The following is a 13,437-nucleotide window of genomic DNA, read 5'->3' as shown; positions in this document are numbered from 1 at the left end:
GCCAGCCCCTCGCCACCCTCACAGGAAAGAGTTTCCTCCGAGTATCTAACCTAAATTTACCCTTTTCCAGTTTGTACCCGTTACTCCTTGTCCTATTCCCCTATTTCCCCTCGTTCCATTTGTACCACTATTCCATGTCCTATCCCTTTATTTTCCGCCTCATTCAATTTGTACCCATTAAGCCTCATCCTTTTAAACGATGCAGTTCATGGGTAAAAAACTGTCAACTTCAAACACAGCTAACATACCAGATTAGAATTCACTGGCACTCCTTAAGTCTCTGACTAAAGCAGCCAAATGATGCCCCAGATTTGTGGAGGCATCATATATGGAGGTTATAAATGAATGCCCACAGAAAAGCCACAAACTCAGGTGTCTTTCTGATTTTTTTATTAATAAATACCTTAACAGCACCAATGATATTTGAACATAATTTTGCAATGCTGTGCATGGCGGCTGCTTGGGGACAGTGAGGAGACACATCTGTATTTTCATGTACAGTTGATAATTTTCTCCTTTTGTGTTTCTTGAAACAAAGCCATCTCTTCCACATTTAACACCTTCCATAAAATTGATCAAATCAATACCAAATAAGAGGAAAATCCTCATTTTAATCTACTGCCTCCTTTGGTTTAAGGTGACTCAGGAGTGCTACAACTTACAACCAGATTGCTGTGGTTCCTTTTAGAAACATTTTTCTTTGCATATATGTGTGCACACATGTTGAAAACAAGACTTTTGGCCACCTTAAAGTTCCATGTGTTTGAAAGTACATTAGCATGAACATTTTGACAACAAAACCTGGGAAAAGTGTATTTCTATACATCAGAGGTCTGTACATGAATAAGCATTTATACAAATATAATCCACCAAATATTGGCTTCTACATACAATTCTGAAATATGGTGATCATTTAGATTTCCTAACCTTCAACCATGCTGGCACTAACAGGAACATTTCAGGCTGCCTTAACACCCACAGAGTATGTTTGTTTTATAAGGTGGGCACAGATTTCTCTTGCTGTATTTGCACTTTACTTATGAATAAATTAAGTGGTAAAGTGAAGTTTGAACAACATAGTCTGTGGTGTAGTAACATCAGCAACTGCAAGTTCCTGGCCATCCACAAGCCCCAGTTCTGAAACAGAAAGAAAAAATTAATTTAATTAAATCCATGTGCTTTGCTTTTTCAAGAAGCCCAAAAAAAAATTAGAAGTGCTATCCCCACAAACCAAATGTGATTAAAAAAAGCTGCAAACAGCTCACTGGCTAAGTTAATATTAATCTAATTTAACCAGGAAACAGACCTTGTTGAGAAATATATCTAAAATTCTACTGCAGAGTGTGTAGTTTACAGCAGCTATTTGGTTGCTTTGTTGCAATGTTATGTGCATCTGCCTGCACTTCACCTTTAAACAATTAATATACCTGAGAAATGTGAAACTAAAATTGAATGTGTATTGAATGTAAAAGGACAGTGAAGCAAATTCTACTGCATAATGCAAGATAAAGTTAAATATCCACACAGAGGGGTGAAACTGACTTTCTCTAACTTGAAAATCAACACCTGACAGCTCCATGATACCTTTTAGTGTCTTGGAAAGATTTGGCCTTGTTCGTTCTTCAATTGAAGCTACTGTCTGCAAATTGAAAAAAAAAAAAAAAAAAAAAAAAAAAGAGGCCAATTTTTTTTTTAATTCAGTAAATTTAAGTAAATTGAGAATAACAAAGTCAATTACTTATGTTCAGATTACCTGTAAATAAAGTGTTTTATTTCCCCCATACATCGTTGCTGTGATTGCAGGAGATTTCATCTGCCTATATATAAAACATTTAAAAACAAACAAACAAAACAAAACCAGGCAATCAGGTTAAAAACACATTTTAAAATTACCTTTTATAAGCAATAAACCAACAAATTATCAAATTACTCAGAATGGTTGCAACTTACAATGAAGCATTATTTGTTAAGTAATCCAGGATCTCCTGCAATTTAGCTGATGGGGAAATCTCTATGTTTTGGGGAAGCTGGCTGCAGGCTGGACAGTTCTCCTACCACAAAACAGCACAAGAATACACATTATGTTAAAGGTCATTTTAGAAATACTGCTAGTAAGGTCTCAAAAGTGTTTGTGTTGTGGGGTTTTTTTTTTAATTTTAGCTCTAGATATATTAATAGCTGGAAATATTAATGACAAAACCCATTTCCTTCTGAAGTCTGTCACTGACTGGCTTCCAACAGCACCTAAGTATTTATGAATGACAAGTTTCATCTGACATAAAATCCAATACTACAAACTTTCAGATCAATTTTTGCCATAACCTCTTTTGGAGAAGATCTGCCCATGAGTCACCTTAGGTTTGAGGATCTTATTTTGTAGCTCCACTTTGCAGAAATAGCAGACCACTATATGTAGTTTCCACTTTTAAAACTTCAGAAATATTATCATTCAGTGCCAGGGGCCAATTGATTCAATACTGAGGTTCAGGAATACACACAAAGTGCATAAATACAGATCAAGGAAACAACCCTTCAAGCCTTTAATGACACTAACCTTTCTTTCAGCTTCAAAACTGTAAGTATATAATCCATCCACATCATTGAACACCAAGTAGTTGTTAAGAGGAACATATGCACTGTAATGATAAATATGTCAGTGTTGATACATGGCATTCTGCTGGAAATCATGTCTGTAATTAATAAGAAATTAAATACCTTGTGGCTATCTTAAAAACTTCCGTGGCGCAAACAGCTGGAATGAGAAAAAAGAGTTTCTTCACCTGGCTCTAGCAGACATGGAGACATCACACAGTTGTACAAAAAGTGATAAAAACAATCAAGTATAACAGTCTATAAAGAGAAAAATAAACATCTGAAGGCAGCTGGTAGTTCTGTCATTAACACCACAGATTTGGCACTAATCTGAGACTATGTCAAGCCTATGCACTGTGTTTTTCAATTTTTCTCCCCAGTCTTAAATGCTTTGGCTGTCTCCCAGAGTCATAACATTTATCCAGTCACCTACAGTTTCTCTATGGAAAACAGAAATAAGACTGTAAGAACAGACCACATACATTTAAAATTTGCTATTATCCTCTCCAGATTCTCAATTCCAAATTTTTGTCCCACAAAACTCTCAAGTCAGTAAAGTAGAAGCAAAATGAGTTCTTACAGCATACCTGCAATTACTGCATTTGTAGAAGCTACTGCTGGAATAATTCGTTTAACCACCCCTGTAAAAACAAAACATACAGCTCTTTGTTTTCTAAGAAACTCTATTGAGAGGCTACTTTTAGACAGAATAATTTCGAAGGGTGGGTCCAAAGTACTTTCAAGTATCCAGGAATTTCTGTAACAAACAGGTGTAATGCATGCTGCTGCAGTATTTGGGCACTTTTTTATTTTAGGAATGGATAAAGCACATTGAAAAAAAGCAGGTATCAAACAAAAAGAACTACTGAACAAACTCTGAAAGCAAGAATTCTCTATTTAGTACGGGGAAATTAAAATTGTTCTTTTCCTGTTAAACTGGGGAAATGAACAAAGGAAAGAAGGTTGAGTTTTCTATTTGGATAGTGTTTGAAATGCTGATTAAATGAGTGTCAGCATACTGCACTAGCATGTGAACAGAGGCAGGGACAGCAGACAGGAACAGATGCTATAGACTTAACCAGTCTGAACTGGCACAAAATGTTGCTAAAAAAGACAATCAAGTCCTTTTGTTTCTACTCTTTGACCCAGCAAGAGTGGTCACCATGTAATGTAAACTGTGGAGCTGCTCCAAGTTAAAAATAAAATAGGAAAAAGAATGTTCAGTTTTATCCCAGATAAATTCCTCTGATTCATCATGAATGCCTGAACATCTGATTTGTCATAAAAATATTTGTGCTGGCACAGGAAACAAGCTGCTTGTTTCTGTTTTAAGGGTGAGGAGAACTATCCCAGCACAGCTGCCAGCTTAGTCATAACAAATACAAAGAATGCCAATCCAGCCTCGATGCAAATGCCACCACTTGGTGAAATGCCATCCCTTACCTTGGGTGAGTCTGTAGGTAACACCTTTAATATTGAATTGTGATGCTCTTTCTAAAGACTTCTGGTAAATCCACTGTATATGTTCAGGGTCATCTCCATCCAATGCAATACCTTCTACAGTAGAGAATTTACAGATAAATTGCAATTATAAAAGTTCTTCTGAAACACAGCATTCTTTCTTGTCTAAAAAAATCCCTGGTTTAATTTTTAATGAATACCCCATAAAGCTATTGAAACTTGACATTTTAAAGAACAAAAATATTATTTTTACAAATATCTTTAGTTTAAACACATCCTATACATAAACTATCATCACTGCAGAATTTATAGAGCTGTTACAGGTTACACTTTAATTCAGGAAAGACACTGCAGTGTGAGAAACATGAGCAAATATGGAACTGGAGAGTGAGTTCAAGAAGACAAAATCCATCTGCAGCTCAGAGGAGGCTCAGATTCAATACAAAAATGAACCACACAAGGTTAAGAGGCAGGATTGTTTTATTAAAAGTATACACCCCACTCAAGTTAATTAAAAGGAGAAATGTTCCCTTAGCACCATTACAATACATTAATTACCTCCAAAAGGCTGCTCCTTTGGCCACTGCAATATCCTGACATACTCAATGCAATGCTCCGGCAGTCTGGGCATGGATGCTATGGTGCACATGGGAAAATTGACCTGGTTGGGCAGGGGAGGAAAACCAGAAGAAACCACGAGACATTAGATGTAGTACTAAGAAAAGAAACCAGCAAAGCAAAGGAATATGAAAAAATGGCAATTTCCCTGGGGGAATTACCTGTGGTGGGTAAAGTGCAAGCGTGCATTCAACACACGCTGTCATCCCAGGAATAATCACACGGACATTGCCTTTGAAACCTTCTGTCCCTCCATCTATCAGAGGTATGATGGAACTCGGGTCCAGGACACCATCTTCATAATGCAAAAATGACATCTAACAAACAAAGGGGGTGGGGGGTTGGCTTTTGTTTGGTTTGGGTTTTTAAACAAGATGCAGGAAGAAAAAAAAACCTATAATTTTATTCTTAAAGGTACATCCAACTACTGAGTGCTTAATGTACAGGTTATTTTAAGGGTAATAAAACACTACTTATTTGTCAGTGCACAAGACTTTACCAACCATCTTCACCCTCTACCTTCTCCCCTTACTCCCCTGATAAATGCTATTTTTTGCTATGTATGTTCTTATAGTTCATCACAACAAACGGTTGGTTGGTTGAAGGTTTGATTCTTGTTTTTCTTTTGTCTTTTCTTTTTTATTTTAGCACAGGTAGATACTCCAGATCATTGTTTTACAAACAAATTCACAATTATAAAATTACCAGCTTTCTGGTCACTGAATTCTGTAACAGTGCAGCTCCAAATAATGGCGTTTACAAGTTGCAGCATAATAAATACTGTTTGGGCAATGAAGAAAAAATTCACAATGGGAGCATCCAGAGCAGCTCTGGAGCTTTCTTTCTTGCTTTTTAAAAGATGACTGCAGAAGGCTACAAGCAATGTAACCTAACTATGAAATTATCCCTGCAGGGCACTGCACAAATGTTGGCTAACACTTCTCAAGAAAAGGGCAAGTAAGAGAGCCCGCATTTCATCCTGCTCACAGAAAGAAAACAGAAATAGGTGTACAGAAAGCTGTTTCAACAGCCCTCATTCATCTTCATGACACATTCTACACAAGTATGTTTAATTTTAGTCATCTAAACTCAAGCAATAATCAGGCATTAAGAAGATTGAAAACTTTACCAGCATGCCATTTATCCATCTTCTTGCAATTATAGAGTCCAGCCCACAAACAATAATATGAAACTCTAGGGAGAAAAAAACATTATTCAAAATCTACACTAACGCAGACTTCCTAAGACAAGCCAAGTATTCTGTCCATAACAGGAACACTGACAGCAGCTTAGCTATCTCCTCTAGACTACCTGCATCACAGGTGTATTTAAATTTTGTCTACATGTTACTTCTACTTCCAGTATACTGTGGAAGACTAAAATAATGAGCAAGCAAACTACCAGGAAAAGCAGTGAGCAGCAACATCTGCAAGGGCCCCCTAAAGCACCAGTGGGTGTTTGTCAGGGGAACAAATGCCACTTACGTCGATAGAAGCTTTCATCCATGTCTTGAATCTTTTTAAAATATCTGAATGCAGGCCCAGTAAAGGAATACATTTATAGTTAAGTTAATTGTTTTCTATTTGCTAACCTAAAGCTAAAATATTATCTAATTTATTACTGTAATTCTATACAACACCTAAAAAACGATGTGATCTGAGATTAAATTCCCACAGCTGAGGCTGTAACATCTCACAAAACCATCAAAGAGCACAATGGAATAGTCCTAAACAACAAAGTTCAGCAGGTGAAATATTTAGGAAGCTCAAAATATGAGCTCTCACAAAGTCCTTTATCAGTAAGTGCTGCTCTATGTTTGTAAACTAATGCCTCCTAGCAGTGCTTACCCACAACGCTCTGGTGAATAATTCCAATATCTCAGTGAAAATTACAATATTGCACCTGAATAAAAAGACTCAGTGGAAAAATACCAAATAATTTCTGAGCCTTTCCCATGCAGATTCCCTGTATGTTAATAGCACAGAGAAAGAATTCTCAACTCACCAGCTGAATGAACGTGTTCTTTATTGTATGAGAAACAGGATGGCAGCAAAATACTTTGGATACTCTTACCACCCACAGTTTTCTAGGACATAGAAGCCTTCAGGCTTCTCTGTGAAAGGATACGGTACCACAGCACAGTTGGGAATGCGACTGTTCAGGAATTCTGCTGCAACTTCTGCTTTTGGTCGCCCCACATCCTTCGCTCTGGAAAAAAACCAAGCAATTCCAAAAGCTTTATTCTAGCAGATTTTGTCTTTCCAATCTCTGTGCATTACAATACTGAATTAAGTGGCTAATTGTTACTTTATTTTTAATTAATTGGGTAATGTTAAGGTATCCAACCCAAACCATTCCACGATCCCTGTAAAGCATGAGATGTGAGAGTTGTAGAATTTATCTACGGTTATCAGCACCAAAAACATACAATGATTGTTCACTGTACTTGGATGAAAAAAGTGCCACAAAATCTGAGATCTCAATCTGTGTGCATTTATTCCTTGGTGTCACCTTTTCCAATAGTCATTAGCTGTACTGGAATGGCAAGGAACATAGGTTGATTTTCTTCATGCCACAGAGCCCAAAATAAGAAGAAATCATATGCAATTTTTATTTAATTCTGAGTACTATGGTGACATGAAGGTCCACCTTTAATGACCTCTTGTCCAACCAAAATAATGAATATATTAACATGTTTTATTTAGGTACATTTTAAAAAAAACAGAAATTAAACTGTGAAAATGTAAAATATCACTCACCGAAACAAAAACTGTCGATTAAGGTTAGAAACATCTATAGTATCCATGTCAATAACATGGATCTGTCTGAAGCCAGACAGTGCCTGGGAAAAGAGAAGGACAGCTTCATTAAACAGGAAATCAAATGCTCACAAAGCTCCAGAATTCACTCCACATGCCAAAACAGCAGCCTTGGGAGGAACAAATGTATTTGCTCCTCACTGCCTGTGCAGACAGGTACATGGTCATTCTTTGTTCAAAGGGTTTTGTTGGGCTGCTAATGCTGATATTCAGACAGATGGAATTAAAAACATTCCAACAGTGAAAGAAAATGCTCTCCTGAAGGCAGTATTGCTTTGGCCTACCTAATGCTAGCACAGGGAAGCCAACAGCAGGCTGATCTACAAGGGGAAACTGCAGCATTCCTTCATGGCTGGAGTAAATCAAGAGTCCATTGGGGGAAAAAAGCACAGAATTTAAACAAATACCATAAGCACTTCCGTGCCTGGCAGGAATAGGAAAAACTAAGTTTATTTCCTTTAAAAGGCTTTTTTAAAATTCCTGTTGAGGTTTGGGACATTAACCATTTCACATAAATGGCATAAATGACCCAAATATCACAGTTCAAAACAAGGCAGCATCCCTCATGGCATTCAGTGCTGAAGGAGATGGCAAACACAGAAATCACCTCCCTATCTAAGAACACACTGAACCTCTGACAGAAGCTCTGCCTCGTTTCCATTTGCATGCAGGCCATCACTACATCTAGCTGATAATTTCACAGAAAAAATGCCTTAAAATTGTATTGTGAATCTGATCTGGTAAAGTAGCAACATCACTCACACACATAGAAACAATATGAACTGAAGTTAAAGGGAAATAAATGCTGTAAAACATGGGGTTTAGAGAAAAGAAATGAGCTGTGATAGTCTGAAGTGACTCCAAAAAATTTCAGTCATATACAAAATATTACTTACATTTCCCTTTAAGACTTCATCTTTTTAAATGTAAAGACTTTGAAACTTTTCCCTTTACATTTGCTGAACAAACAGAGCTATCCCATGCATAACAAGAGATGCACAGAAATCCTTGTTCTTAAATAGAAATATGGGGAAGTAGAGTAATGGTCCAAACTAGCAAACTCAAATGGGATCATACTGATACACTGAGTGCTTGTGGGATAAAAACCACAGTAACAGGGCAATTAAACTTTCATTTCAAACAACACTTTGTAGCATTATGAGCATGATTTGTCCTTAGCTGACTTCACTTCCCTAGATCTGGCAATTAGGGAACATCACCAATATCAGACTGGATATAAGGCTGCACATAAACTTTTGGCTGCTCTTCATACAAAACAACCTGTTGTACCTCAAGACAAGCTTTGAGATAGCTGAATAAATAACATGCAACATATGAAAATACCACCTTTCCAGTGCATTCTTCATCTTTATTGTCTGTATCAACATGTATTTTACACATGTTGATTAAAACTTAAAATTCTAGAAGCTATATACAACCTGAAGTCCAAAATTAGCTAATTAAAAAAGACAGTTTTGTCAAAGAAACAAAGAAAAAAAAACAGAGAATATTCTAAGAAGAAAAGGGTTAAAACACAGTAATTACCAGGTTTTTCAGGAGTTCACATCCTAATCCTCCTGCTCCAATAACTAGCACTTTACATGTGCTTAACAAAAAATCAAGGGCCTGCAGAAAACATAAAACAAAAAATGAATACAATTTGTGCTTTGTTTCACAACCCTTACAAACAGGTTACCATAACTTTTCAGTGCCTAGTGAGTTACAGATAAAGCAGCTTTCCATTTGCAGGAGTAATTACATATTGGACTTTAATCAGTCGTTAAGTTCATGCAGTTCCTATCCCCACTTAGAGACAATCAAGACCTTTGCTGATATCAGTATATTACTTTTATATTACTTTTGACCATGAAAAAAGCCAGGTCCACTCTTATTATTATTTGGTTTAAGGTGATAATGCTTTCCTTCTTCAGATATTTCACATATATATTATACAAAATAAATCTAAACAGACAGAAAAACTTGAAACTGTTAAGTATGTAACTGCTTTCTGTGAATTTTCTACTCCACCCATCTCCAACTAGTAAATAATGGAACAGTACATTAAAAAGCTAACAGCAAAATACTTTCAACCAAAAGCTCTGAAACAAAATGTGCAACACAAGAAGAAAAGCAGAAGAAATATTTAAAACAGCCTACCCTACTATACACCTTATCCAGTTCTCAAAGTATTCATATTAACACTAATTTCTTCTTTAAGTACAATAAATTCCTCATTGTATCAAATTACTTTAAAATGGAGATTTAAATGCTACTATTTTCCCATGTAAAACTCAAAAACAGCATAATTCATACATTGCTATATATTTATATATGACAACAGCAAGCTTGAAGTTGACAGTGTACAACTTAAAAATACAAACTTATAAAAAGAACACAACATGTTCTCCTAGGACCATAATGTTCAACTGATTAAAACACAAGCTTTTCATGCAGCTTCAGTACTCACACGTTGCTGGTGGTCAATTAATGAACCTGTTTACATTAACTTGCAACACACTCTACAGATATTTGATTGAAATTAAGTCTTTCTCACTTGAGTGCCTGGCTCGAAATCGGGATGTGTGAATGGTCCTGATCGCTCGAGGAACTTCTTTACATGGTTCCAGCGCCCTTCCCAGTCTGCAGAGTCCCCACACCCACCATCAACAGCCATTCTGCACAGAACACAGTAAATTCAGCTGCAGCATCAGACAGGAAAAACCACACCTCCAACTCTCTGTGCAAAGAATACCTGAACTATTGATCATTCATACAAATGCATCTGCATATTCTTTACGCCTGCAAGTTATGCACATGAGCATTTGCATGAGTGGGTTTTATTTGTGGAACTAGAAAGCAATAATATAAATATGCACAGAGGGGAAGAACAACCCAGGCATTTCAATAAACCCACCGATTTAACTGTTACTAGTAAAAGTTGACCTGCAGTTCAAAAAAGGGCTCAGTCTTACTACTTTTGTTTCCCTCCAATTTGAAGAGGACACTGGAAAAAAAAAAAAACTTGTTCCTTTCAATTTTGAGGGTGATCATTTTTTCATCAGTCAAGTCTTGTATCTTTTTTTGACAGACTTATCAGTCTGCAACTGCAATTGTGAGGCTCTGAATAAATTACAGTAACATGCCCCAACATCATCCTCTGAATCTTCAGGGCAGTTTATTTAGATAAGTATTTTTAAAAGACATGAATCTTGAATGTTCTTCACCCTCAAGTGGTACCATGGAATTAGAACTGCCCCATTTTTCAGGCATCCTTGAGCCTGTCTACAGTAACAGTCTCACTTGAAAAAAATGAATGTTTGCAGTTATCTTCCTTTAAATTTTCAAGGCAGAATTTTACATTAAATACTCCAATACCCTTTTTTCTTTTTGCAGGTCACTTTTAATAGTACGTAAGTATAGATTTAAATTTTTAAGAGACTTACTGGAATAGTTCAAAATCAGCTCTCAAGCAATGTTCTACTATAAGATCAACACCTACTTCCCTATTAAATAAATCGAGTTCTACTCAATAAATATGCTTATGTTCTACGTTAATATAAAACTAAGCTTGTTAAAATAAGCCAATCCTGAGTAGCAAAGGATGTGTCACCACTGATAAAGTGTTACCTGCTTTCTCCTATGAAGCACTATGAAAACACTTGTCTAATAACTCCTGGGTAATGTTTAGAATTTATTATAACTTCCTCATAACTCATCTCAAAATCAAAGGTAAGTGTGGTGAAAACATCTGGAGTGAATTCCTTTATCTTCACAGAATTCAGAACTTGGACAACACAGTATGCCAATTGTAACTGAACTTACAGGCAATGGATTTTGCAAAAGATTTTCAGTGACAGGGAAAAACTTCTCTAAACTGCAGAAATAAATTCACCTGTGATGTCCCTGCCCATGGCAGCGGGTTGGAACAGGAAGATCTTTAAGGTCCCTTCCAACCCAAACCGTTCTAGGATTCTATGAAAATTTGATTGCAGACTGAACTCTCCTCATTAGCTGTTGAGGGAAGTTACTCACTACACGAGCAGTTAAGTAAAACCTACAAAAATTACTTAAATTCATAAGGTTCTTTCAACCCCAGATGCACTTTCACATCTCCTCCAGTTTTCACAATAATGTGAAAATACACATATTTCACATAAAGGGGAATGGTACAAATAAACAAAACAGCCCCTCTGCAGAACCCCTCGTCTGCTGTACAACAGATTTCAGGAGGTGTGTTAAGCACTGACTTAAGCAAATAAAATGGGTCAAGAGACATCACAGAAACTGCTTCTATGGACATTACAGTTTTTAGCGTTTCTGGAAGAGAGTGTAGAAGCTGTGTTTGGTGCCATTAAGAACAATTTTTTTTATTCTTTTATATAGTCCCTATAAACAGTAACTAAACAGCAGCACTCCTTTTCTGTTTAGTTGTGTAATTCTGTTTAGATGTGTATTTTCTTTCCTAATTGATAAAAATGCTAAGATCTAGTTTCACTTTTGCAATTAGACTACAGTTCGTTTTTTAGAGGGTTGGACATTGTGGAGATCTGAAAAACATCCATAACTCAACCTGAGATTTTATGTTTTATTTCACAGACAGTTTTCTCAAGTTTCTTAGGTTGTTTTTTTTTTTTTGCTGTTACAGCATGACCAGGTATAAGAGTTCAACAACGTTCTGATTTATTTCATTATTTTCATTTTAAATTTTGTTTGAAATATCAGAGCACCACAGTCCTTATATCACCTTAAGCTCAGACTTTTCCCTGCCACCTTCACATCTCCAAAGCTCCATGCTTTTGGGGGACTTGGCATGCACCCCTCCCATCCCACATGCCCCGGGAATGCTGTGGCCCCATCCCGACACACATGCACTGCCAGTGCCACACATGGAATGGAACAGTTAAGGGATGGAAGCAGATGATGTTAAAGATTTCTCAACATTCGTTTTCACGGCCTTTAGGGCAAGCGCGTAGATTATTTTTTTTTTTTAAGCGTTTTAATGTGCAGAGACAACTGTTCTGCAGTCTGAATTTTTAATTTTCAGCCAAAAAACTTAAGTCACCTGCTTCTAGCCTAGAGGCCCTCCCAGGTCCCTGACCGGCAAGGCAGCTTTCCCCCCTCTCGTCACCAAGCTCTTCAGCACACCATGCCAAGCTGCGAGCCCGCAACTCGCACCCCGCTCCGGGGCAGCCCCTCGCTCCTCTCCCCGGGGGCTTCCTCTCGCCCAGCCCTCGCTGCTCAAGGGCCCTGCCCCACCTACGGCAGCTCTCCTGGCGCTCCCTCCTCCCTGCCCGCGCCTCCCGCCGCCTCCTCCCAGCCCTCAGCTCCTGCGGGGCTGCGGCTCGCCCTCACCTACCCCCGCCCCAGCAAGCGCTGCCCCTGCCCCGCTCGCCCGCAGCCCCGCACTAACCCATCCGCCAGCAGCTCCTCTAGCCTCCTTCTTTTCTTCTCCCTAAAAGAGAGAGAATAAAAGAAGGGTCAGTATCGCGCTACAGAGACCGGGGAGGAGGGAGAGGGGACCCCGGGCCCGGGGCAGGGCCGGCCGAGCACGCACATACAGGGCACTTACGGTTCCTCACCATCCGCCATAGTTCCCTCTGCTTCCCACAGTGCCCCGCGCGCGGCGGGGCGGGCCCGGGCTGAGCGCGGCCCGGGCGGCGGCGATGGCGGCGACTGTGGTGACGGTGGTGACAGTGCCGATAGTGGCGATAACCGGCACGGACAGCCGCGATCCCTGACACACAGCCTCCCTCCCGCCCTGCCTGCCCGCACCCGAGGGATCTCCCTGCGCCCGCCTCTCTGAAGCTCACAGTCCAATGGTCTGGCTTCAAAGCCCATCCAGTTTCACCCCTGCCGTGGCAGGGACACCTTCCGCTACCCCAGGTCGCTCCAAGCCCCGTCCCACTGGCCTTGAACACTCCCAGGGATGGGGCAACCATCTGGGCAG

General features: G+C 38.7%; 1 protein-coding gene across 3 annotated transcripts; it reads right to left on the bottom strand.

The window, feature by feature from the left end:
- Window positions 1–375: 375 nt before the first annotated feature.
- Window positions 376–13,165, bottom strand: UBA3 (ubiquitin like modifier activating enzyme 3). Of its 3 annotated transcripts, none has more exons than XM_041425961.1 (18): window positions 13,060–13,165; window positions 12,901–12,942; window positions 10,045–10,165; window positions 9,036–9,116; window positions 7,431–7,513; window positions 6,799–6,879; window positions 6,156–6,199; window positions 5,801–5,865; window positions 4,833–4,988; window positions 4,612–4,714; window positions 4,036–4,149; window positions 3,180–3,233; window positions 2,716–2,752; window positions 2,555–2,636; window positions 1,951–2,051; window positions 1,754–1,817; window positions 1,585–1,639; window positions 376–1,137 (listed from the first exon to the last, which is right to left on the bottom strand). In XM_041425961.1, exons 1-18 carry the CDS (start codon window positions 13,077–13,079, stop codon window positions 1,049–1,051), a joined length of 1,392 nt encoding a protein of 463 aa, XP_041281895.1. In that variant the 5' UTR covers window positions 13,080–13,165; the 3' UTR covers window positions 376–1,048. The 3 variants fall into 3 exon arrangements, with proteins under 3 accessions (XP_041281895.1, XP_041281897.1, XP_041281896.1); XM_041425963.1 differs by having other exon boundaries at window positions 13,049–13,115; XM_041425962.1 differs by lacking the exon at window positions 12,901–12,942 and having other exon boundaries at window positions 13,060–13,107.
- Between the last annotated feature and the right edge of the window lie 272 nt (window positions 13,166–13,437).

Source organism: Onychostruthus taczanowskii, unplaced genomic scaffold (assembly GCF_017590055.1).
Source record: "Onychostruthus taczanowskii isolate IOZ18803 unplaced genomic scaffold, ASM1759005v1 scaffold9, whole genome shotgun sequence".
Classification (NCBI taxonomy): Eukaryota; Metazoa; Chordata; class Aves; order Passeriformes; family Passeridae; genus Onychostruthus; species Onychostruthus taczanowskii.
Note: the sequence above shows the minus strand (reverse complement) of the source record. Positions and strands in the feature narration are given on the sequence as shown.